Source organism: Phacochoerus africanus, chromosome 6 (genome assembly GCF_016906955.1).
Source record: "Phacochoerus africanus isolate WHEZ1 chromosome 6, ROS_Pafr_v1, whole genome shotgun sequence".
Taxonomy (NCBI): domain Eukaryota; kingdom Metazoa; phylum Chordata; class Mammalia; order Artiodactyla; family Suidae; genus Phacochoerus; species Phacochoerus africanus.
This window is the reverse complement of record NC_062549.1, coordinates 74,543,151-74,568,409: the sequence shown is the minus strand read 5'-3', so window position 1 is coordinate 74,568,409 and position 25,259 is coordinate 74,543,151. Positions and strand designations below refer to the sequence as shown.

Sequence of the window (25,259 nt, the reverse complement as noted above, 5' to 3'; positions counted from 1 at the left end):
TGCTCTTTGTAAATTTTTATTCTTTTTAGCTAGAGAGAATCATAGTATTTAATTGCATCTTGTTTCCAGTTTACTCTCAAGTTGATCTCTTATAAAGTTGGTTATTCTTTTAATTTGGCAAGATGAATCAAACTCCCTGTTATACTTTATTCCTAAAGTCTTTTTGATATGATAAATGTGTTGAAATTCTTTAGTACTTCAAAGCTTTTTACCCTACAGTTTATTTCACTGAGGTCTTGACCTCAGTTTACTCTGAGACTGACTTTTTTTTTTTTTTGGTCTTTTTTTTTGCTATTTCTTTGGGCCGCTTTTGCGGCATATGGAGGTTCCCAGGCTAGGGGTCTAATCGGAGCTGTAGCCACCGGCCTACACCAGAGCCACAGCAACTCGGGATCCGAGCCGCATCTGTGACCTACACCACAGCTCACGGCAATGCCGGATCGTTAACCCACTGAGCAAGGGCAGGGACCGAACCCGCAACCTCATGGTTCCTAGTCGGATTCGTTAACCACTGCACCTCGACGGGAACTCCCTGACTTTTTAATAATTATTTAATGAGCATAAAAAGTTTACTACAAATTTGTGTGAAGTCTTAAGCAACTTCAAGAATACAAGTGTTTTTTATGCAAAATGTTGGCTCTTTTAGAGTGAAAAAACCCCAGCAGAAATAGTAACAACTGTGTAGCTGAAGTTGTTAACCTTGTAGCAGTGATTGGATGCCTTTGACATGGGGGCGGAATCAAGAACACATGTTTTCCATCATTGATTCCCTGTGGATATTGTGTAAAATCTCTGAAACCTGTTCATCTGCCACGGCTTTGATGCCACACAGTTTTAAGTGGCTGTTCAGAAACATCTCAGATCTCTTATCACTTTTTTCTTTGGTGTTTTTGTCATTATTTTTCTCATGTGGTTTTTATTTCCACAAAGTTCATCCGAACAGGCACACTTGATTTTAAGAAGCTTTTATTCGAAATATTCACCCTCAAGAATAATAAGCTGTTAATATGACATCGGAGCACTGAGTGATAGGATTTGCAGGTGTATCTGAAAGAATGATTTCTTTTTTGTCTTTTTTTGTTGTTGTTGTTAGTTTTTATGGAATAACCATAGTAGGATTTGAGCAGGGGTTTTTCATTTTGAAAACAGCAGAAAAGGAAAGAAATAGTTGGTATTGACAAATGCTGGATTGGAGAAATAAGAGGGCTACAGCCTATATCAGGATGACCTTCTTTAAGGAGATGCAGGTCATATGGGTATTTCCATTAGAAGGCTGTGTTCCAAGCAGAAAGCTAGCTGCCTGGGGTCAGGGGGTGGGGGAACATCGTGTTTTAGTACTAATTGGATTTAAAAAATATTCCTAACCTAGCCACTAAAGTCTTAGGCTGTTTTTGTTTTGTTTTTCATTTTCTATGATAGGTCATACTTGGGTGTTTTGGTTGGTTTGTTTGTTTTTTGCTTTTTGTGGGTTTTAGCATCAGACAATCCCTGCACCTATCTGTCTGTTATGAGGAGCCTGTGGTTGCCAAACCTACACAGAATAAGCTTTTAAGAAACAGTGGTTTTTGTCAGTTTCCTATCACAGTGAGTGGAGATTGTCCTGTCAGCCCCGAGAGCATTCTGTAGTGTCAGAAATGGTGTGTTCCCAAAGTAACTGTGAGCTCCTTGGGCGTCCCCTGCTTTTTCGTTTGAGATTTCAGATGAGTGTGAAATAGCTTGCTGCATTTAATGGCTTAGAGTCTTTAAACCCTTGTACCATCTTTAATTTTACTACAAATTATATAGTAATTCGCAGAGAGCTTTTATGTACTTACTTCAGTATTCGTTGGATAAGAACAATAGCAATGAATGAAAGAATAGAAAGTAATAAACCAAAGTAAAAGAGGATCAGTTTTTTAAAATTAGTGAATTTTGTTTTTCAGAGCTGTTACAGGTTCACAGCAAAATTGAATGAAAGATACAGTTTCTGTCTCAGTGATCCCCGCCCCCCAGTTCCCCTCTCCCCTGGCACAGTTCCCACACGCCAATACCCTCACCACAGTGGCAGGGTGGGTGGACACACTGTTGCCACCCCACATCCATAGTTACATCTGGGTTCACTCTTGGTGGTGTTCTCTGTTCTTCCCTCTGTTTGCTTTGGTCAAGTGTGTGGTGACCTCGGCCAGAGCTGGTGATCACGCAGAATACTCTGTACCTTTGTGCTCTGTACCTTCCTCCCTCCATCCCTGCTGATTCTTGGCAACCACGGAACTCTGTCTCATGATGCTGCCTTTCGGAGGGTCGAATCATAACACCCTTTCAGATTGGTTTCTTTCACCTAGGAATGTGCATTCATGGTCCCTCCTTGTCTTTTCATGCCTTGATAGCTCTTCATTTTGGTGCTGAACAGTATTCTTAGAGATTATCCAAGAAGCAGTCCACTGGCCACACCTCCTTTTAACTGATAATTGGTGAAAAATTTTCAAAATTTAGCATAGTTATTTTCATGCTGTGTTTTTTTCCCATTTAGATTATGACAAATTATGAAACAATAACTATTAAAGAGTGACTGAATAACAAGCATATCAGAACATTTACAGCCCAAATGAGTGATGTGCTTTTGTAGGCTTTCCTTAATTAGGTTAAGCTTCCATCTCTCCAGGCATCTTTGGACCTACTGTTAGCATTAATTTTAGGGCTAGGTTGATACATAGGGATAAACCTCATTACTTAATTGACATATTTCTGATTATTAAGTAAAAAATGATATTAGAGATGGCTTTAACACTTACTGTCAATCAGTGCGGCCGTTTTAGGAAGTCAGATGCATCTGTAAAGGGAAGCATTTCATCAGTGGAACACTTAGTGCCAGCCTGGGAGGGGTTCCTGGCATATCTGCACATGAGTAGTATTGATAAGTGTGCATGTTGTCAAAGCTTTGACAAAGTTAACAGCCAAAAATTCCTTTATCATCTTTGTGTCTATATGTTTTGCATAGTTTGTAATGTTTTTGTATTTAGTATATAACATAACCCCTTCTTAGGCTGGCTAAAATGTAGATGAGGATTATTTCATGGGATATGCCAGAATAGGAACATAAATGTTGACAACTTAGTATTTAAATTTTTAGGTGTTTTTCCAGTAGATGACTTTCATAGGAATATGATTGAGCTTTTTTTTCTTACGTAAATAAGATATTTTTACCTAGACTTATTAGCAAAAGAATAATAAAAATGTAAAATGTGTAACCATTCTATAATGCATTTTGAAAATATTAATTTGCAGTAGCACTATGAAATATTGATTATAAAAAATGTGGTTAGTCAAGTTTTATAGCATAGCGTTTTTTGTTTTGTTTTGTTTTGTTTTTGGCTTTTTAGGGCCGCACCTGCCACATATGGAGGTTCCCAGGCTAGGGGAACCTATGCCACAGCCTATGCCACAGCCACAGCAACGCCAGATGCGAGCCTTGTCTGCGACCTACACCACAGCTCTTGGCAATGCCGGATCCTTAACCCACTGAGCATGGCCAGGGATCGATTCGTTTCCACTGCCCCACAATGGGAACTAGGATAGCATTTAATATTTATAATATGAAATATATTTTTGATTTGTGATTTTCTTTGAAAATATATTGCCGGAAATTTGAAGTTAAAATTTCTTGGGAGTTCCCATTGTGGCTCATCGGTAACGAATCTGACTAGTATCCATGAGGATGTGGGTTTGATCCCTTGCCTTGCTCAGTGGGTTAAGGATCCAGCATTGCTATGAACTGTGGTGTAGATCTCAAATGCAGTTTGGATCCAGCGTTGCTATGGCTGTGGCGAAGGCTGGCAGCTGCGATTCCAATTTGGGAACTTCCACATGCTGTGGGTATAGCCCTAAAAAAGCAAAAAAAAAAAAAAAAACTTGATTAAAAATAGTGTTTTAATTTCTTTTTGGATTTACTGGATTTAACTTATAAATTACATAAGAATTATATAAGAAGTTTAAGTATGTTTACAGAATTGTTAGAATTGTCTTCTTTTTCAGGCTCAAACTGCTTTTTCTGCAAACCCTGCCAACCCAGCAATTTTGTCTGAAGCTTCTGTTCCTGTCTCTCAAGATGGAAGTAGGTTTACACTTTGGTTCATTCTCCTTAAACAGAGATAACTTGTTAACTAAGCCTTCTTTTGCTGAAAGAGGGATTGCAAGATTTTTTTTTTTAACATGCCTCATGAAATTGGTGGTTAAAACCTAGTAATAGGAGAGTTCCTGTCATGGTGCAGCAGAAACAATCCGACTAGGAACCATGAAGCTGCAAGTTCGATCCCTGGCCTTGCTCAGTGGGTTAAGGATCTGACATTGCTGTGAGCTGTGGTGTAGGTTGCCACCATGGCTTGGATCCTGTGTTGCTGTGGCTCTGGCGTAGGCTGGCAGCTGTAGCTCTGATTGGACCCCTACCCTGGGAACCTCCATGTGCTGTGGGTGTCGCCTTAAAAAGCCAAAAAAATAATTTCCTCTAGTAGTAGGAAATTTTTCTTCCAAAAAATGTTTATTTCAAAAAAAATAATTCTTTAATCAAGAAGTGATGAGTATGGGAGTTCCCGTTGTGGCACAGTGGTTAATGAATCCAACTGGGAACCATGAGGTTGTGGGTTTGATCCCTGACCTTGCTCAGTGGGTTAAGGATCTGGCGTTGCCGCGAGCTGTGGTGTGGGTCACAGATGCGGCTCGGATCCCGAGTTGCTGTGGCTCTGGCATAGGCCGGTGGCTACAGCTCCGGGCCTAGCCTGGGAACCTCCATATGCCCTGGGAGTGGCCCAAGAAATGGCAAAAAGACAAAAAAAAAAAAAGATGAGTATAAAGGTGTGTTTTAGGGCTTAATCAAAGTTAAGTTACTTAAGTCTCAGTGTGCATACATAAGTCCTTAACCTAGGAGTGATTCATTTATGAAAAAACTGAACTTTCCTAACTGTCCTCTGTCTCTTCAGGACTTGGGGGGGGTGGGGGCAGGGTTGAAAATTCCAGCCGCCTCCTTTTGAGGGCACTTCCTGAATCCTGGGATCTACTCAGGCTCCACATCCTTCTCTTTGATCCCTTTTCCTTCTGCACTCATAGGGATTCAGGACAGAACCCTTAAATAACATGACCTAAAGATACAAAAGGAGTGTTAAATAGGTTTTTGTGACCTGTTATAACATTGTTCCTTTTAGAAAATCCATTTTGGGGAGTTCCCTGGTGGCCTAGCCATTAAGCATTGTCGGTGCCATGGTGTGATCTGAATTTCTGCATGCCATAGGCACAAAAAAACACAAACCAAAATATAGAAGACCCATTTTAAGTCACAAATAAAACATGTAAAAAAGAGCTTTTGGAAATATTTGTACTTAACTGTACCATTCAGTTCAGTACTTCAGTATTTAAATGTCCTGTTTCCCAAGATTTCATTGGTTAACTTTTTTTTTTTTTTGTCATCTTTTTAGGGCAGCAGTCTTGGCATATGGAAGTTCCCAAATTGGAGCTGCAGCTGCTGGCCTACACCATAGCTACAGCAACACCAAATCCAGGCCATGACTCTTAGCTACACCACAGCTCACTGCAATGCCAGATCCTTAAGCCACAGAGCAAGGCCAGGGATCAAACCCAAGTCCTCATGGATATTAGTCGGGTTTGTTAACCACCGAGCCACAACTGGAACTCCATCATTAGTTAACAATTAAAATGATATGACACTAATAAATTTACAAGCTTTGATTTTTTTTGGTGGGGTTCAAAAGAATAATTTTTTATAGCTGTTTAGTTATAAAGCAGCTGACTTGACAGTATACATTTTGGTCAGTTCTTTTTTTTTTTTTTTTGTCTTTTTAGAGCCACACCCGCAGCATATGGAGGTTCTCAGGCTAGGGGTCTAATCGGAGTTGTAGCTTCCGGCCTACACCACAGCAATGCCATATCCGAGCCATGTCTGCGACCTACACCACAGCTCACAGCAACACCAGATCCTTAACCCACTGAGAGAGGCCAGGGATCGAACCCGCGACCTCATGGTTCCTCATTAGTTTCCGCTGTGCCAGGATGGGAACTCCTGGTCACTTCTTCTTAATTGGAGAATCAGTGGTATCTTTACAAAATTCCTAATCAAATAGGTTTAAAAAAAAAGGAGAGGGAAGATAATCAGAAAAATTATTTTTACTCTTGAGTACTTAGAAATCTGAGGTTTCAGTTCAAATGTCTTCATATTTACTTTCACCTGTAACTTTTTCTGTTTTTTCCATTTCTAATTGTCATTACAGAGATAGACTGGAATATTCCAAGTAGCTAATTTAAATTTATTCTAGATTTTATAAATTAAATGTAATTTTTTAGTACAAGTAGAAGTCCACAACAACAGTTTTTGAATTTTCAACCAGTGTTTTTTTTTTCCCTCTCTCTGTTCATTCATTTTTATTAGATCTCTATCCTAAACTATATCCGGAGCTCTCTCAGTACATGGGCCTGAGTTTAAATGAAGAAGAAATTCGTACAAATATGGCCGTGGTCCCTGGAGCACCAGTTCAGGGGGTATGTATGAATTTTGAATTACATAAAATCATACTTTACACATAGATAGAAGCTAATTCCTCATTGTGCCAAACCCCAAGATTTATAATGTTAGCGTTGGCCTCTTCTCAGGATGTCACTTCTCACATAGTCTACTTCCTTTTGTGCTGTTACTTTTCTAAGTTATTAGGAGTTAAAGATTCAGATGCCTTGACCAGTCCATTCTCCAGTTACGGAGACCTAGTGATTCTGTTTCTATCATGTTTCCCATTCTAGTCCTGCTATATATACGCCTATTCAGGGTTTCTGTACTTCTAACCCAGAGTATTACAATAGTCTTTTACTTTTCCTTTAGTAACTTCTCATATCCAGCAGTACTGAGTTGCTCCTAGATTCAGCATTCTGAAGTCTAAAGCTTCTTGAAATTAGACTCCAAATTCTTGGCTTAAATATAATGTCTGTCTTTTGTTCAGATTATTGCTGTAAGGCCACAGCACTTGTAGTGAAATACTTAACTTCCTGACGACAGGGTCCACGCCTATGCACCATGATCCCAGTGCTGGATACAGTACCTGCCTTTATTTATTCACCAAATAATTTATGGAAGACTTGCTTACATCAGTCAGGGCCCAGTTGGGACAATAGAAATCATAGTAAATATTTACAACAAAAATGGAACACAGATGTCTCTGCAGAAAGTAGCTGCTTCTCTGAGGACAGGTCGGAGGTTAGAGTTTCAGGGTTTGAGCCGGGCCTCAGAGGAGGGGACACTATTGTGGGTACTGCCACCTCGGAGGGGTTTGGAGGTCTGATTTGGGGGTGTGGTAAAGTCTGGAGAATGGATTCCACTGCTGCCCGCAGGGCGAAGGGCTAGCTCCAGGCAGTGCGGACCAAAGCCAGAGCAGACAGGAAGGAGCCAGGCGCCTGCCCCTCCCCCAGCCACCCTGTCTCCCTCTGGTACCTCTCAGGGTGCTGGCCAGGAACCACAGAGGACAGTGTCTTTTGCACAGTCCAAGTGGAGTCTGGACGGGTGGGTTTGCAGGTGATGGGTAGGAGGTTCATACCTGGTGCTGCCTGCTCCTTCGACCACTCAGTATAACCACACTTTTCTTTATGGAGTAGTTTCCCCTTAAAAGATGCAATTCCTCACAAAATTGAGGTTCAACATTGTCTATTAAGAGACCCATGGTAAGTGTTTTATGCTTTGCTGGCCACATGTCAGTACCTAGAGAACTCCAAGTACAGAAGAGAACTTGTAGACCCAAGATAAGACCTTGGTGATGGCAGACAAGGCAGAATGTGGCGGCAGATGGCCCTGGAGGGTTAGTGGTGGTGAGGGACTGGGGTCTGCATTGTGGAAGATAATCAGGGGTATCATCTGATCTCTGTGCTGCTGTGTGGAGAATGGTTAGTGGAAGGGCAGGAGCCGAAGCAGAGGTGATCTGGAAGGTTGTGAGAGTAGCCCTTGTCACATGTTACTTGTCAGAATGGGCAAGGGGGCAAAGGTCATACGGTGCTGCTCATATGCTCGCAGTGGAAGAACTCACAGTGGAAGAACATGTAGTAAGTTCTTGAGAATACTTGCTGGAAGAAATAAAAATTACTTTTCCAGGAGTTCCCGTCGTGGCGCAGTGGTTAACGAATCCGCCCAGGAACCATGACGTTGTGGGTTCGGTCCCTGCCCTTGCTCAGTGGGTTAACGATCCGGCGTTGCCGTGAGCTGTGGTGTAGATTGCAGACGCGGCTCGGATCCCGTGTTGCTGTGGCTCTGGCATAGGCTGGTGGCTACAGCTCCGATTCAACCCCTAGCCTGGGAATCTCCACATGCCGCAGGGACGGCCCAAGAAATAGCAAAAAAAAAAAAAAAATTACTTTTCCAAAAGGAAAACCCACTCCAAAGCTCTTCCTTTTTGTCCCATATTCCAGCTAAGCTAAATTCATTTTCTTACGCTTTTCTTTTTCTATCTCATTACTTGATTTATAGCCCCCTGTAGTTATAATCATTGAATCTTTGTAATTCCTTAAAAACAGTATTTCTGGTATTATAATTTGTAGCGTTGCTGTGCGTTATCAACTTTAGAATATGCTGTTGGAATTACCATGAATTCTGAACAAATCAATTTGCAGTCTGCAGTATATGTGTAGTTTTCCCTATTATTGCTACTCTGAGCACCACGGTTATTAGGTAGGTCAGTGCTTCAAGAAAACTTGAAAAATATGAGGATCTTGAAACAGTACCTTACTGAGCCCTGGGGCAGCTATTCTAGGGCAGTCTGGTTTGTCCAGAGATGGTTAATCTATAGGTGAGAAATGTTTGTCTTGTGTGGGTCAGCACTCACTCATCTCATGTACACTTTTCTTTCAGTCCTCACAGTGGATTTAAAGTTACCCTTTTTATAGAAACTCTGAAAGGGTAAGTAGATTGTTGAAGATGAGGTCATATGACAGAACCCTCTGGAAAATGCTGTGCGAATTTCAGCAGTGTGATATGGCCTTTATAAAAGTTCAAGGATAATACATTTGAGTTGAAGACAAGCCAAAGTACACATTAAACATCATGAGGCAAAACTTTTAAAAAGGATCATTTTTGCAAAAATCAGACTATCTGAAGGAATTTGCAGATTACATTTTGTGAAACCACAACTGAATATATTTTTAGAGAGACTGTTTGTATATATTGTATATCTTTGTGTTTTTGTCAGCAGTTGGTTGCAAGACCTTCCAGCATGAACTATATGGTGGCTCCTGTAACTGGTAATGACGCTGGAATCCGTAGAGCAGAAATTAAGCAAGGGATTCGTGAAGTCATTTTGTGTAAGGATCAAGATGGAAAAATTGGGCTCAGGCTTAAATCAGTAGATAATGTAAGTATTTTTAATATTTACCTAAATTTGTCTAAATAGCTTAGAGGATATTAAGGGAACAATGTTAAAATAATTTAAAATGTAAATGTTTTAACTGTAATGGTATCTATAATTGACAGTATTTTAAATCTCAAGATGCCCTATTCTGAAGAGGCAAAGTTGTGACTTCCAATATTATTTTCAGTGGATTTTTCTTTTTTGAAGTTGTCTTCCTAGAATAAAGTTCTAAGTCTGCAGGTGTTATAACAGCTTATACAGTTAGAATTCTAAGGCAACACTCGTGGAAGTTGAGAGAAGACTGACCAGTGAGAATCAGTGGTCTCGTGTAATAAGCTAAATAAACTAAATGAGGGTCATCTAAGCCAAGACATGGCGGTACAGGCTTGGCTTTCGGACATTTGAGTTGAATATGGCATTTTCTGGGCAGCAGCGAGTGGACCTCTTACCCTACCAGACTGAAGAACTTAACACTGGGCTCCTCGGAGGAAGCATCTAGGATGGTGGAGGACCTGCTGGGTCTGTACTGTGTCTGTGCTTTTCTGCAGTACTTGATTCCTTTTCAGTGCTCGGTCTCGTTGCTGTGTGTGCCCAGTCTTTGTGGCACTTGGCTGAAGATGCAGGTAGCTGGTCTTGGCAGGAAGCCCCAGCCCGCCGGCCCACCTCCCTGGGGTCTGAGGGTCTCGTGTCTTTTGCACACTTGTGGTTTGGGCAAGACATGTCGGCTCTGAGCAGCTCGGACTTCACTGCCCTGCCCTCCTCTTCTATGAATAGTTTATGCTGTGCCCCCTGCTCCCCAGCAGAGAAAGAACCCACTCTCTCCACGGCCCATCCACCACAGCAGTTAGCCTTGCACTGGGTGAAGCTCCTTGACCTGACTTTTGCAGGAAGCTGCCTCGTTTTCAGGTTCATTCCAGAAATAAGGCACATGAGATCACATCCAGCCCAGCTTGAGATGGGAGAATGGAGCTGGCTAGCCGTGGAGATACTTTGTTGTGTTCATCAGGCTTACTCTTTTATATGTATTTGTATTGTGTTCAACATCTGTGATATGTCTGTCAGTTTTAAGTCTCAAAGTAAAACTATCCATGTGGGTTCAGTTCTTAAACTGGAGTGGTATTGAAGATGGGTTTTTTTTTTGGTCTTTTTAGGGCCACGCCCACAACACATGGAATTTCCCAGGCTAGGGGTCCAATCGGAGCTATAGCCCCTGGCCTGCGCCACAGCTGCTTTGGGATCCGAGCTTCGTCTGTGGCCCACACCACCGCTCACAGCAACGCTGGATCCTTAGCCCATGAGGGAGGCCAGGGATCAAACCTGTGTCCTCCTGGATGCCTAGTCACATTCGTTTCCGCTGAGCCATGACAGGAGCTCCATGCTCATCTTTTTTATAGGCTGTTTTAAGTGATTATATGACTCAAGTAGATAAAACTATCATTTTTTTAAAAGGGCTGTAAATCACAAAATTTATAACACTTTACTCACTTCCTAAATCGCAGAAGCTTGTATTTAATAATTTAGACCGAGGGGGTGACTGAGGTGGGGTAGATAGGTCATGATTTGAAGTAGAAATTAACAAGATCTCACTTTTACCTATTTCTTAGGGTATTGCCTTGATAAAATTTTTGAGAATGACATAAGACTCATGTAATTTTTCCTATAATTACCAGGGTGGATTCCTAAGCTAAACAGTGGTAAATGACCAGTGACTTCCTTATTCTCCAGGGCATATTTGTTCAGCTTGTCCAGGCAAATTCTCCAGCCTCATTAGTTGGGCTGCGATTCGGGGACCAGGTGCTCCAGATCAACGGGGAGAACTGTGCGGGCTGGAGCTCGGACCGGGCCCACAAGGTGCTCAAGCAGGCCTTTGGAGAGAAAATTACCATGACCATTCGAGACCGGTGAGCTGACTGGACGCGGCAAGAGTTGGGGCGCTTGAGATTCTGTAAACGTAGTATTAGCCTTTTAAACTTGGAGTTGGGTGGGTTAGGTTTTTCTTCTGTAGTTTGATTTTTTTGAACATTCTGGTTTTGCATACACCTCTGGGAAGTTACTTTGTCTTAATCTGGTTCTGTAGAAAATGCAAGGTTAGAGTCACTAAGCAGGTGTTTTAGCCTCGCTTTCTGGGTTCCTGCTGGGGGTGGACACACCTGGAGCCAGGGGTTCAGAAACCCCAGGGTGCCTCTGGGCTGGAAGGATGCAGCCTTGAGCCTTTTAGTTCATTGAGCATCTCCTTCCTAGCCTCACAGGTGCCGAGGGGGGCCTTGGTCACGTTAAAAGCTTTGGGGTTTTTATTCCTCTCAGGTACACCTGTTTTATCTACCTTTGTGTTTTTGCTTCTCACACAGGCAGGTATTTGCCATTTCTGCTCTGTAGCCAAGGAAAGCTTCAGAGAGTAACCTGGATTATGAGAAGCTAGGACTGTTCTTTGATGACAGAACATGTATTTTGTGCAGTAACGCAGCAGCTGCAACTGGTGGGACAAGCTTGTGAGCGGACAGGCAGCTTGCAAATCTGAGAGCCTTCCGTCTCACTGCTTACTACACCTCCTCTAAAACAAGCAAAAATAACCTCGAGTTTTCAAAATTAAGACGTGAGAAATACTAGGAAGGTTTATCAGTAAAATATTACCTAAGAACAGTGAAGTTAATTCATTTTTAAAAGGTAATTCACTTTTGGAGTTCCCGTCGTGGCGCAGTAGTTAACGAATCCAACTAGGAACCATGAGGTTGGGGGTTCGATCCCTGGCCTTGCTCAGTGGGTTAAGGAATCCGGCATTGCCGTGAGCTGTGGTGTCAGTTGCAGACGCGGCTCGGATCCCGCATTGCTGTGGCTCTGGCGTAGGCCAGTGGCTACAGCTCTGATTTGACCCCTAGCCTGGGAACCTCCATATGACGCGGGAGCAGCCCATGAAATGGCAAAAAGACGAAGAAAAATTCACTTTTTAACAGATTTTTGTTCACCGATCTTCTTTCAATGTTACAGTGAAGGAAAAAGCATATTGATAAACCACATACAGCCCAAGTCTAAGATTTCCTTTTACCTGAACCACAAGGAATAAAAAAATCTTACGCCAAGATGTTCTATGAATGCACAGAATTGGCACTATACAATAGTAAGGTGCTCTTACAACACTGAGGTTATTGTAACAAAATATCCAGTATGGCAGAACAAAGCCATTAAAATGTTTACCTTGGAATTAAGTTTTTAAACTGAACCTATGATGGTTACAGGCCCTTTGAACGGACAGTTACCATGCATAAGGACAGTACTGGACATGTTGGCTTTATCTTCAAAAACGGGAAGATCACCTCCATAGTGAAGGACAGTTCTGCAGCCAGAAACGGCCTTCTCACAGAACACAGCATCTGCGAGGTCAATGGACAGAATGTCATTGGACTAAAGGTCACCATCTGAACTTGTCTTGTTCTGCAGTTGTCATTTTTTCATTTGTTTCAGTGATGCTGTTTTCATAGTGACCAGAATATAGCAGCTCAGTGGGGAGATGGGCTCTGGCAGTGCTCTGTGTAGAATTGGGGTTTCTGTAACAGGGCCCTGGATCTAGAATTCTGTGGAGACCTGAGCACTAAAAACTGCTGGCATTCTGAATGTTTTGTTCAGTCCTGGAGTTGTAGGAAAGAACTTCATGGTTTGTTCCCTCCACAAATGCCTAAATGAAACTAGCTTGAGGTCTAAAGGTTTTTCATTAAGACCATCTCATTTCTTCATCAGCTTTGGTTAAGAATACACACAGAGGGGGTTCCCATTGTGGCTCAGTGGTTAATGAACCCAGATCCATGAGGATGTGGGTTCGATTGCTGGCCTTGCTCAGTGGGTTAAGGACCTGGTGTCGCCATGAGCTGTGGTGTAGGCTGGCAACTGTAGCTCCAATTTGACCCCCAGCCTGGGAACTTCTGTATGCCAAGGATGCAGCCCTTAAAAAAAAAAAAAAAAAAACCCACAAAAACAGTTAACCAGGGGGGGTCTATGCAATGGTGCATATGGAGAAAGGTGATGAAAAAGTGATTTGTTGGTGGATATTCAGTTCAGTTTACTTACCAGTTCATATATACATACCAAGAGTCAGGGTTTTAGAGACATTTAACATGTTTCTTCAGCAAGAATATATTTAATGAAGCTTGAATAGAATTTTGTGTTTTCAACAGGACTCTCAGATTGCAGACATACTGTCAACAGCTGGGAATGTCATCACTATCACAATCATGCCTGCTTTTATCTTCGAACATATTATTAAACGGTAAGCAGACCATCCGACTTCATAGAAGCACTGTGCTTAAATTAATTCTCAACAGATGACATTGGCATCATGTAGAAAATTTTAGTAAATCATTTAAATCAGGTCGACCCCTCACAGCTTCTATCTGGAAAGTCTAGGTTCTGAATTCCGACATTTCCTACGAGCAGGAGGACCAGGAGCAGAGGGGTGGGCAGGCTCTCAGTTCAGTTGCTGAGAAACTGCCTGCAGCTTCCCTGACTGGTAGGATCTGCTCGTGGCTCACAAAGGGCGATTTCTGCCCCCCCCCCCCCAACCAGGGCTCCTCCCTGCACATGGCAGTAAAACTGAAGAAATCAAGCTGCTGGGTAGAGCGCAGCCCACATGGGCGGGGGGCAGTCCTAACTAGAACTAACCCTTCAGGAGCTCACTTCTCCTAAACCCGTGACAACTCCCCCACATGTCCCTGCAACTAATAACCACTGTAATATATACAAGGACTTAACCTGTATTTTATGAAACTATACTGGCCAGGATACCGATAGCTTTTCATACTGGGTATTTGCAAACAGCTAGATTACCTGAGACCCTTTGGATCTGAACTCATGGGGGGGAGGGTGGGGGGAACCAACCTTGGAGTACCTGTTGTGGTGCAGTGGCTACGAATCCGACTAGTATCCATGAGGATGCAGGTTCAATCCCTGGCCTCGCTCAGTAGGTTAAGGATCCAGCGTTGCCAAGAGCTGTGGTGTAGGCCAGCAGCTACAGCTCAGATTTGACCCCTAGCCTGGCAACTTCCATATGCCACTAGTTCGGCCCTTGAAAGACGAAAAGACCAAAAAACAAAAACACCTTGCTTTCCATCCCTTGAATTGAAGTTTTCTTAGACCAACGTGTAACCTTTTTGAAAAAAAGAATCCCAAACTTCAGTAGTTAATGACAGTGACTCTCTTGTAGGATGGCACCCAGCATCATGAAAAGCCTGATGGATCACACCATCCCTGAGGTCTAAGAGTCGCAGCAGCACAGTGGAAACGGTGCCAAGCTTCTCCATGCGACCTCTTCAGTGACTTCACTTTCTCTTATGCACATGAAGCTTTCGAGGAGCCAGAGAGCATATGCTGCGTGAGGGCCTTCCTGTCCCGGCAGGCTGGCCTCTTAACTGTTTCATCTGATGTCTTGTTCAGACTTCAAGATAGTTGTAGCCTTAGCCTAGTTTCAGAGAGGTGAAAACTTTGATTTACTGAAACTTTTGTAGCCTAGTTTCTTTACTGGAAACCTGATGTTCTTTCAAGCCATGGGATTAGATTAGGACGCCTGGCACAGGCTCGGCTGTGTGTAGAACCCCTCACCGTTGCCTAGGCATCAAGCATTGCTGTTCCTAGTACTTCAAGTCTAGGGTGTATTTTCCATTTGTACTGTGTTCTCATAGCACATTTAGAAGGATTACTTTCTTTTCCCTGTGTGTGTGTGTGTGTGTGTGTGTAAACACACCAGTTAAGTAACCTAACGTGGGTTTCATTCCATGGAGGCATCACAGTGGATATAAGCTGCAGCGGGTGTAGTGAATATCGTTACCTTTCAACTACCTTTACTTACTCTGCTTGAACTGTCGCCTTAACTACATTAAGCATCTAGAATGAAAGCCAAACTTACTCTTGCTGCCTTTCTAAAACCCCAAATGCAGTTCTTCAGCTGAAATGCACACTAGCCCAGAACAGTGTAATGTACATATAGCTACATCAGCTACGTAATGTAGCTGAGCTTACTCAGCCTAGCTGCCTAGTTGCATCTGAGATTTTCTAGTCATTGTGTAATGGCAACTTCTTTCTTCTGACACTTACTAGTTATCACTTTCTGAGAAATGAGTCACTATATACATTAAATGTAAAAATTCTTGTACTAAATAGGACAAACCTCAACTCCCTTTTTCATCTGTAGACAAGTGGGATAATAGCCAGTGTTGGCATTTATGTATAAACCTGTATCCTAGCTGCTTTGGTACGGGCTTGGAATGTTTTCCTGATCAGCTGTTCTATTTCCTGACTTCTCTGTAAACAAAATGACAATGGCACTTCTTCATCCTTTCTTTGTTGGTTTATGCCTATTTTAATTAAAAATAAAGTTAAATTTTAGTCTGGTTTTGAATCATTTGGAAACATCAGGCCTGTGGGAGAAGCAGGCGCCTGAGAAAAGCCTTTCCATGCTGAGGGTCTGAGTGTCGGGAGAAGGGCTGCCAGCTGGGGAGCCCAGACACACCAGAGGCCTCCAGGGCCCTGTTGATTCCCAGCAGTGACACCCAGGCCAAGGCATGTTTAACATTCAAGATGATGTACAGTGTTTAAAGAGGGTGGGAAATTTAAGTCACATAATTTCTGTGGTTCAGAGGTTGAATATAAAAAAGTCGGTGCTATTGCCTCACAGCTTACCTGGTCTGAAATTTAGACAAGCCAGCCAAGCCGTGTTTCTGAGTCTGTATCTTGCTGTCTGGATGTGGGTCTGAGGACAGTTCCCAAAGTATGAGAATGACATGCACACGACATATGGTTTTCTAGAAGGATCACTACATGGGAGTTCCTAGTACTTTGTAGTAAGTCATTTAAATAAAATGAAAACTGCTTTCATTTCAGAAAATTACAGAAAAATATTTTTAATACCATAGAAAAGATGAGCATATAATAGCTATCATGAAAAACTGTTCCTATAGACAGTGAACTGTTATAAGAACTGCTAATCCTTCCCCAGGTTCTTAGAACCTGGGGACAAGAGGTTATAGAAAGTAACCACTCCATGAAAACACACACCCCCAAACCTGATGAGCAGTGCTTGTGATTAGGAAGATGTAACACTGACTCAGCAGTAGAGAATACTCACATTTTCTTGGAAAATCCTCAAGTTCAGTGCTTTCTGGAAATTTCCCCAGCTGGCTTTAGGATCTAAGCTACTGGCTCTGCCACCCAAACCCATCTTCTGTTGGCATCCTGGGCTGACCACCTGTTTTCTCGCCACTGCTGTCACGTCTTCATCTGCTTTAGAGGATGACAACTAGTGGCCTTCAGTGAAGTCACCATGATTTGTAAAGTTTAAGCCACAAGTTTCTCATGTGTAAAACGTCTGATGACTATCATTGCACATTCACTTTTAAACAGTTATTTAAGTTTGGCTTAAACATTAGAGTTCAATACTACTCGAGGAAAAGGCACTTAATACTGCAACTTCCAGAAGATTATCTGTCTGTCTTCACCTCCCGTGATGACACTGCTGCACTGTTCATTCATCCACATGCATGTCACGGCGCCTGCGGGGGAAGAGGCGTGTGGGTGGGGGTGAGTTGCCCGGAGGCCCCCCAAGGTCAGACCAGAGCACTGACCACAGTCTGCATAGACTACAAATTAAACTGCTCAGCACAGGGAACCTGGGAGGATTAAGAAACTGAATTACGATGCAGAACAGAATACAAATATTCTGTCCACCTGCAGTGAAAAGTCAGATGTGAGGGAAAACGAGCTGGTGTGTTTGCCCATTTTTTTCCGTTTCTACTGGACGGAGTCGAAAATGTTAAAGCTAGTGAGCTGTGGAAAACAGCAGATACATCACTTTCACGTATAATGTTAAGTAACCACACGGGGGAAGGGGACGAAGCTGGGAAGTCAGTAGGTACTTAGAACCACAGACACTACAAGAATGAACTGCACAAATCCTCCAAATGCTTGGAGGAACACATGCAAATGAAAACAGCGCAAGACCAGTGGGCTGAACAATGACATCATACACAAAGCCTCTTGACAGCAAGACAACATCCAGGACCCCAAGTCCTGCGAGGAGGAGGTGGGAGTCAGGGGGAGGGTGACTTAGTTTTCAGTGTCATCCATTGCTGTTCTCCGGTTTCTGCCTTTTCATTTTTTTTTTTAATAATGATTTTGGGTACACATTTAAACAATTACAGCTTTTACTTGGCTTTTATCCTCCCTGTGGAAGTCAATGTCATAACTTCCACTTTGGAGTCAAGCGTCTTGTCAGCATAAATCCAAATCCTGGAGGATGCAAGAGATGCAGGTCGCTGGCCCACCAGGGTCTGGAGGGGAGCGACCACTGCACAGGGCGTTCTCTACCTGAAAAGAGCACACCTGCTGGTGGGAAAGCAGGCTTGGGGGCGCGTTTAGGGAGAGGGGAAGGGTCAGCGGCAGGGCACTCACCTGTGTGGCCCCGGATCCTCTCACTGATCTTTGCCCCGAGGAGGTCCCAAACAAGCAGCTCGCCAGACTGGCTTCCGGATAAAACCGAATTTCCATCCCAGAGAAAGCACCTGCGAGGATTCAGAAACCACCCTTCAGCCTTCATCAGGATGCCCGTCTTCCATGCCCGAGAGCCCCTCTGCGTCTTCACCACGGACTCCGCAAGCTCACCTTTGGGGCTCGGCCGAGGTCAGGGAAGAGATGAGCATTCCTGTCTGCACGTCTATGACGTTCAGAGAGCCGTCCTCTCCCGTGCTGAGGACGTGGCGGCTGTCTGTAACACGAGGCCAAGCACAGACACAGGCTACAGCTTCAGAAGGGTGTTCTAGATGAATCTGAGGTAGTACTTCTGAAGCCAGTGGCCGAAGGTTCCCTTGAGCTATTGTATTTAACCTATGACGACTCTCTCCTTGAAATGCTTGTTTCCAAGACACTGGGCTGAAGGCCCTTTGGTGTGAATTCATTTACACCTTTATCATCTCTCTGGGGAGCTGAGGAATTAACACTATGCCACACAGCTTTCCTCCCAGGGACAAAGGCCACACACAGTGCACTGCAGAGCACCAAGCAGCTTTACCCAGAGGCAGGGCCTCTTGCCAGCAAACAGTGTTTTCCTATTTACATTCTTACTATTTATTCCAAGATAATTCCAGGACCCCATTACCACCTGTGTTAATTAAAAAGAACACTACCTGGGCTGAAAGCAGTATGACACACGGTCCCTGAATGACACGGAATCTGGTGCAAGATGGTGGCGGTGGCAAGGTCCCAGATATTGACGGCGCCTTCTCTGGTGCCCGAGACCAACAGTGCGCTCGCAGCACTTAAACTCATTGTGTCGACCTGGGGACGAGAACACGCCGCGTTCAGTTTAGAATCGTGGTCACTCCTCCATTTCCCAGAGCATCCAAATACGTGGATGATAAAAACAGATTAATTTCATCCCCACATCGAAAGAGTGCAGATTCACGTAAAAGTGGCCTTCGTCATGGGCCAGTGACCACTGTCAACCGCTGCTAAGGTGACATAAGGCTGCTTTAAACAGAGCCGAAAAGCCCAAGGTGTCGCCGGGAGGGCTCCATGCGGAGTCAGCGGTGTGGGGGAAAGCACAGCGGGTCCACGTGGCGGATCTGGGGAGGCTCCCCCGGGTTGTACCGCGAGCCCTTCTTAAACCACACACTAAACCCCAGTTTGCCTGCCGACTGTGCGCACCAGGCATCCCTTCACCACCATCCAGGCCGCGTCTGAGAGGTGGCCGCGGGGCCGTGGAGCAGGTGAAGGGACTTGGCGCTGGCCTGGGCTCTGCAGGGGGGACCCAGGCGGGCAAGGCCGAGCTCAGGCAAGGCTCTTTGGGAAATCTAGTTGGATTGGAGCTGATTCGCAAAGAAACAGCAAACTAGAGCAAAAAAAGCCAAGTCGATTTGGAAGCCCGAAAGATCTGGTGCCAGGAAGGAAGCAAGAGCTGGTCCGCGCCCTCCTCCGCCCCTCTGGTACTCACGCCCACGTCGTGCTCCAGCTCCGCCAGCAGCTCAAACCGGAGCCTCTGTGCGCCCGTCGTCCCCGCGGGAAGCGCAGACCACACCTAGGATGGCGCACAGCACAGGAGGTCACCGCCAAGGCTCTAAGGCGTTCAGGACAACCTCCGACTAAACAACTTGCACCCAATGCAGCTGCAGACAAGGGTACGTGTGGCTGCTCCCCTCCAACTGCGGAGCTTTTATTCCCGCCCTCCGGCGGCCGGTACCCGGACTTGCATGACTGAAGTACTGGGTGAACTAGAGAAGGAGCAGCACAGAAGTGCTGCCGTGTCAGCCAGTGTTCTGAGAGAAAGCCAGGTCCCCAAAGACACTTACTGAAATTAGCTGTAGGCAAAACAACTAACTGGCCACCACAACTTGGGCGGGAGGGATGGTGAAAACTCTTAAATTAAAAGGAGCTCTAATGGTAGTAGGTGCTTGCTTTCTGTTTACGTAAATGCAAACGGGAAAGTAAAGATGATGAGCACTGGTGTGGTTTCAAGAATAAAACTGGAGGATGCCGAGAATGGTCTGACGTCAATAACGGTGAAGGAGTGTGCATTTGTATGTTCTCACTCTAAATGAGATAGTCATCTTTTAATTAGTCCCCACTTCAACCTGCTCTTTGCCCATTAGCAGCTGATCAACTGCTAGTTCCGTGGCTGCATTAGCTTAGCTCAGAAGGGCTGCTCTGGTTCTCCAGGTCTGCTGCTCAGTGACCTCGAGGCTCTCCAACCCGCCGTGGAATACACAGTACAAAAGTCTTATATTAAGAAGTACACACACTAAACAAACGCAGGCAATAACCTTCAATATCCTTCTATCACATGCCTGGTGAAAACCCAGGAAAAACTGACTGAACGCATTAAGAGCAGGGAGCTGGATAGCTTATAATATTTGTATTATCCAAACACTTGGATTCACCTTCACGGTGGAGTCCCAGGATGCAGAATACAGCCGGTTGTCATGCCAACAGATCTTACTCACAGCATCGTCATGTCCCATCAGTGTGTCCTGGCGTCTTCCAAATGCTATGGAATAAAAATAGCTAACATAAAAGACAATGAGAACTATTAAAACAGCATTCCAGCTTCGTCTTAAGATTCTTAAATACATTTTCAAGAAGCATTCCTTTGTTTAATTCTCTACTGACTAAGGCCCACTGGAATTACAAATTACTTGCTCTCGTGTTACTGAACCAAAATAACTCAAAATGCGATTTTAGAACTAGAAATTTCCAGGCCTGGCTCACATCTGTGTTTTCACCTCAATTTAAAAACGTAGAGAAAAATCGAATCCAACCGGAGAAATTATTAGATCCAAATCCAACTGTCCTCAGCTAACAGATCTGTTCCTTTTTGCCAACAGTGGGAGACCCCGTCTCTCCCGCCGCACATCCCCAACGGGAGCTGCACCTGCGCAGAATGAGGAAGGAGCAGGCCAGGCACATACATGTTATTATCCCACGAGGAGCTTGCGACAGTGGCATCTCCAGGTAAAAGGAAACACGATGATAAAGCCTGAAATACAAATTACTATATTAATGATTTACAAAAATCAGTGACTCCTTAATGTAGTAAGACTCTTAAGTACACGTTGGCCTTCCTCATAGTGATGAGGTTTCTCTGCATCTGGCTGATTCCAGATGCCCAGGTTCCTCCCCAATGCAGGGAAGTCAGAGTGTGCGGAGGGTACCAGGATCTGGCCATCGGCAGGGGGTCTGCAGGACCTCGCTGCCCTGAGCTGAGGGACCCCTGCTTACATCAGAGGGGGCCGTCCTGAGGAATCCAAACATCCGCCCTGGATCCCACTCAGGTCAGGAAGGAAAACGTCCAAAAGTCTTCAGGAAATTTCAAGATTTCTGTGTGTTTGGTTTTTCAGAATTGATTTTCTAATATTAGGTATCCCATCAACTCAGAAATGCATTAAGTTCTGTAGAAGCACATAAATATTTAGTCTGAAAGTCCCAAAAAAGGCCAAGCGTCTTCAGGAGAATTCCACTGGGTGGCACCTCAAGCTTTTTAGGTTACAAATGAAATCATATTAAAAGAAAGAGGCAACCTGAAAAAAAAATTCTAATTTAGAAGGAATCTAAGGCCTTCCATAGATACCACACAAGAATCGACCCCACTGTTGGGAAAGAAACAAAATATATATACTATACATGTGCATAAAACAAACTGCTCCCTGGATTCTCGTCATAATACTGACGTGGCATTAAAATGAACTCAACTCACCATATTTGAAAATGATACACTTCTTTGGAGCATCTTGGATTCTTTGGAAAACATCTTCAAGGTGGAATCTAATGTAATAACGACAAAGCAGATGTGTAAGAACGCTCTCCTGACCCTTCCAGGAGCAGCAGTGCGCGGGCTCGGAGAACAGGGAGGTGATGGAGCGGCGAGCATCCCCCAGGAGGACCCGTGGCTCAGCAACAAGGAATGAAAGCCACAAATGAAGGCAGAGCTGAGCCTAGTAACTGACAGAGGCTGAAGTTAAAAAGGTGGGGGGGGGGGGAAGCAATTTTAATATTAAAGGAAAACAAAGGCTCTTGGCAGTAACATTTTTCTAAACCAGCCCATCTACGGTGGGGGCTACACCCCTGTATGTTACTGGCACTTACATAAGAGAACCACTAACTTCCTAAATCACAATAAATTAGGAATTAAAGTGTCCAAGCTTTTAATATCATTGCCTAACAGAAGCTTTAAAAGGACATCAGGGTAACCCATGAACAGTAAGACTCACGAAGTACAATGTGCTCTAACATCCTATATTTGAAATACAGAATTTTCAGAGTTCCCATTGTGGCTCAGCAGAAATGAATCTGACTAGCATCCATGAGGATGCAGGTTCGATCCCTGGCTCCGCTCAATGGGTTAAGAATCTGGCGTTGCCGTGAGCTGTGGTGTAGCTCTCGTATGCAGCTTGGATCCCTCGTTTCTGTGGTGTAGGCTGATGACTACAGCTCTGATTCCACCCCTAGCCTGGGAACCTCCATATGCCGTGGGTATGGCCCTAAAAGACCAAAAAAAAAAAAAAAAAAAAATACAGAATTTTAAAATTCCTAATTTGCAATCATACAACATAAGTCAGATGAGTCAAATAATTTCTTCTGGATTGTCTAACATTTCAGCCTAGTTTTTACCAGCACCAACATGTGGAGTGCACTGCAGCTCCTACAGGAGCCACCAGCCAGCCTGCCCTGTGAAGACACTTTTCTCAAAATCAGAGGCCTCCTCTCCTAAGAGACACTGCTCCCCCACCAGCCCCAGGGCCCTCACACACACTCTGTACAGCTGGGCAGGAACTGTAACGGGCAGTGGGGAGGAGGGGGGACGTCAGGGTCCATGTGAATTAGGGACGCCAAGTGTGAACATAAATGTATATGGGCCAGTGACTGCATTACTATGAGTGAGGAAACGAACAAAAGAAGCTTTTGGCTAAAAAGCACACCCACACCCTTATTTGGCAAGTTCACAAAGAAGCAAGAGGCTTATTAAACTGCTGAGGCTTAAGTCCTTGATGAAGGACTTAAATCCAGCCAAGGATGCAGCTTGGCCAGAGCAGAGGCGTTCTGTCTTGTGCAGTGACATTGCAAGGCCGGCGGTGGGGACCCGGAAAAGCACAGCTGCCTCCTCCCGTCAGGGCGCTGTGGCCTTGGAAACGTCCTTTGGTCTATGGTAGGGTTGTTTCCTGTGCTTTGTAGAAAGGTCTCTTTTAGGATGTCTGAGATTGATTGTATAAGCGAAGGACTGAACCAGAATCACAGCTGAGAGCAGTGACTCTGCCAACACCCGCAACGTGTGGCGGGACAGTGCCTTTTCCTCACAGCTGCCTCCCCACGGGGAAGACAGAAACAGGAGCCACGCCAGAGTCCCACAACCCTTCTCATCGTCACTGCTTCCAAGTGCCCGTTCCCACGCAGGACAGGGAAGGACACGCTTTGATTCATTACATCCTCTGCAAACTGCCAGCACAGCAGCGGCTGGGGAAACAGGCGCCGCTCAACGCTCAGTCCTTTTTCAAGATCAAAAGAGTGAAATTCTAATGTGTCACTGAGATCTAGTTACAAGTCTAATTAGCCAGGCGCTTCAGGGCTCCCGAGGAATCATAACCAGAAAGCACATTAACAAGGCACCCGTTAGATTTCACGCTAGGCCTAAAACCAACACCCTGAAATATACACCGAGTGACAAAAATGTCCCCACACATCTGCATCCCCACTAGTGATGCCATGAAGCCACTGCTCCCACTGCCCTCAATTCTGTGAAAACTCAGCAGCAGCAGAAAGGATTGTCCAGTCTTGATTTTGGCCAATTAACAATGACATCTTATGCAACACACCACAAACTGCTCAAATTTTACGTGGAGGCGGCCCAGGCAGGTACGGTCCTGGGGAGTTAAGAAATGATGCCAGAGCGCGCCCATCACCCTCAGTGGAAATAAACCTGACTGTTACCCATGAGGATGCAGCTCAATCCCCAGCTCACTCAGTAGGTTCCAAAGGATCCAGCATTGTGAGCCGTGGTGTAGGTCACAGACGCAGCTTGGATCCCCTGATACCGCGCGGCTATGGTGTAGACCGGCAGCTACACCTCTGACTCGACCCCTAGGCCTGGGAACCTCCATATGCCGGGGCGGCCGGGGGCAAAAAAAAAGACAAGAAAAAAGAAATTCCAGATAACCCACCTTTCATGTAGGAAAACCTACCGTGTGAGGTTGTAAAGACGGACGACCCATTGCCAGAGACGGCGATCCCAGTAACCGCCCTGTTGGAAAAACGAAGTTGTACAAATTACCATCAACCATGTGCCAGGACCTCGGTTTCTTTCAAGGCCTTGCTTTCATTTAAGTCCAAGTTTCTATCATTTTTTTCTTCCCAGCTTGTCTGTGGACCTGGCCCTGCTCACACCAGCCACAACCGAGTCACCGCCCTGCAGCTCCTCGGGCTGTTCTGGCAACACCTGTGGCTGGAAAGGTCCCCTCTCGGCCCCAGCCGCCGTGTGATGAGTCTGACCCGCGGTGAGCTGACTGCCAGCCCAGCCGCTGGAACCCCCGCCACTTCCTTGCTTTGCTACTCAGCCACGTCCTCTCAGAGGTTCACGCATGTTGCATTAGATTTCACGCTAGGCCTAAAACCAACACCCTGAAATATACACCGAGTGACAAAAATGTCCCCACACATCTGCATCCCCACTAGTGATGCCATGAAGCCACTGCTCCCACTGCCTCTTCTTCCCTCTCCACACGCGTGCCGAGGAAGAGGAGAGCCACCGTTCTGACGTGTAAGGTGGGACCTCGGGTTCCTCTGCAGGAGGCTGTGCTGACGTGGAGCCATCGGTCGGAAGTGGATGGAGCCGTCCCTTCCCCCCACGGCCCGCAGACAGGACGACGAGGGGCCTGGGATTTCTTTTCTAGAACAGGACAGATCAGGGGAGGCCATGCCTCCCAAGCCTGCCCACCAAAGCCCATCGGTTTGGGGACAAAAAACGATCCAGGCAGCTTCGAAAGAGAACATCCCTCTTGACTCTGCCTGAGCCGCTATCATCCCGGGCCAAGACCCCAGGCCAACGCCGACACTCTTACTCTTTGTGGATCTTGTGTTGCTCGTGGAGCTGCAGTTTGGTGATGTTACTCCAGGCCAGTGTTCTGCTCTCCTCGGTCAGGTCCTCAAAAGACTCTTCCCCTGGAGAGACTGCATATAAATGGTAACTCAGTCAGGCAGCTCAATTTCTAACCAGCCACAGAGAGACGACGAGTGTCGGAATCCCAATATTTTGTATTAAAAGCAAACAACCAAGAAAGCAAAAGGCCTGCCCCAAATGGAACTGCTTTGATCTGCAGCTCCGTGTCATCAAGGGATAAGAATAAACTGTATAATCTAAGTAAAATAAAAATCACTTGG

At 44.9% G+C, this 25,259-nt stretch overlaps 2 protein-coding genes and 1 long non-coding RNA gene across 7 annotated transcripts in view; 1 reads left to right on the top strand and 2 right to left on the bottom strand.

The window, feature by feature from the left end:
- Window positions 1–15,731, top strand: part of SDCBP (syndecan binding protein) — a 32,474-nt gene extending 16,743 nt beyond the window's left edge. For 2 of the 4 annotated variants that reach the window (XM_047783883.1, XM_047783881.1), the window contains exons 3-9: window positions 4,012–4,090; window positions 6,413–6,522; window positions 9,207–9,365; window positions 11,088–11,263; window positions 12,596–12,767; window positions 13,529–13,620; window positions 14,554–15,731. In XM_047783883.1, coding sequence (XP_047639839.1) covers window positions 4,012–4,090; window positions 6,413–6,522; window positions 9,207–9,365; window positions 11,088–11,263; window positions 12,596–12,767; window positions 13,529–13,620; window positions 14,554–14,608 — 843 coding nt within the window. In that variant the 3' untranslated portion in view covers window positions 14,609–15,731. Of the gene's footprint in view, window positions 1–4,011; window positions 4,091–6,412; window positions 6,523–9,203; window positions 9,366–11,087; window positions 11,264–12,595; window positions 12,768–13,528; window positions 13,621–14,553 lie in introns of all 4 variants that reach the window. The other 2 variants (XM_047783882.1, XM_047783880.1) reach the window with 1 other exon arrangement.
- LOC125129304 (uncharacterized) lies at window positions 950–3,442 on the bottom strand. The gene is made up of 2 exons (XR_007135446.1): window positions 2,772–3,442; window positions 950–2,440 (listed from the first exon to the last, which is right to left on the bottom strand). It is a non-coding gene; the product is annotated as an uncharacterized LOC125129304 (long non-coding RNA).
- A 499-nt stretch (window positions 15,732–16,230) lies between the features above and the next one.
- NSMAF (neutral sphingomyelinase activation associated factor) overlaps window positions 16,231–25,259 on the bottom strand; it is a 59,118-nt gene continuing 50,089 nt past the window's right edge. For both annotated transcript variants that reach the window (XM_047783877.1, XM_047783878.1), the window contains 10 exons: window positions 24,941–25,049; window positions 24,065–24,123; window positions 21,586–21,653; window positions 20,801–20,868; window positions 20,273–20,396; window positions 19,330–19,413; window positions 18,524–18,674; window positions 18,003–18,105; window positions 17,793–17,902; window positions 16,231–16,894 (listed from right to left, as the gene is read on the bottom strand). In XM_047783877.1, coding sequence (XP_047639833.1) covers window positions 16,800–16,894; window positions 17,793–17,902; window positions 18,003–18,105; window positions 18,524–18,674; window positions 19,330–19,413; window positions 20,273–20,396; window positions 20,801–20,868; window positions 21,586–21,653; window positions 24,065–24,123; window positions 24,941–25,049 — 971 coding nt within the window. In that variant the 3' untranslated portion in view covers window positions 16,231–16,799. The remainder of the gene's footprint in view (window positions 16,895–17,792; window positions 17,903–18,002; window positions 18,106–18,523; window positions 18,675–19,329; window positions 19,414–20,272; window positions 20,397–20,800; window positions 20,869–21,585; window positions 21,654–24,064; window positions 24,124–24,940; window positions 25,050–25,259) is intronic.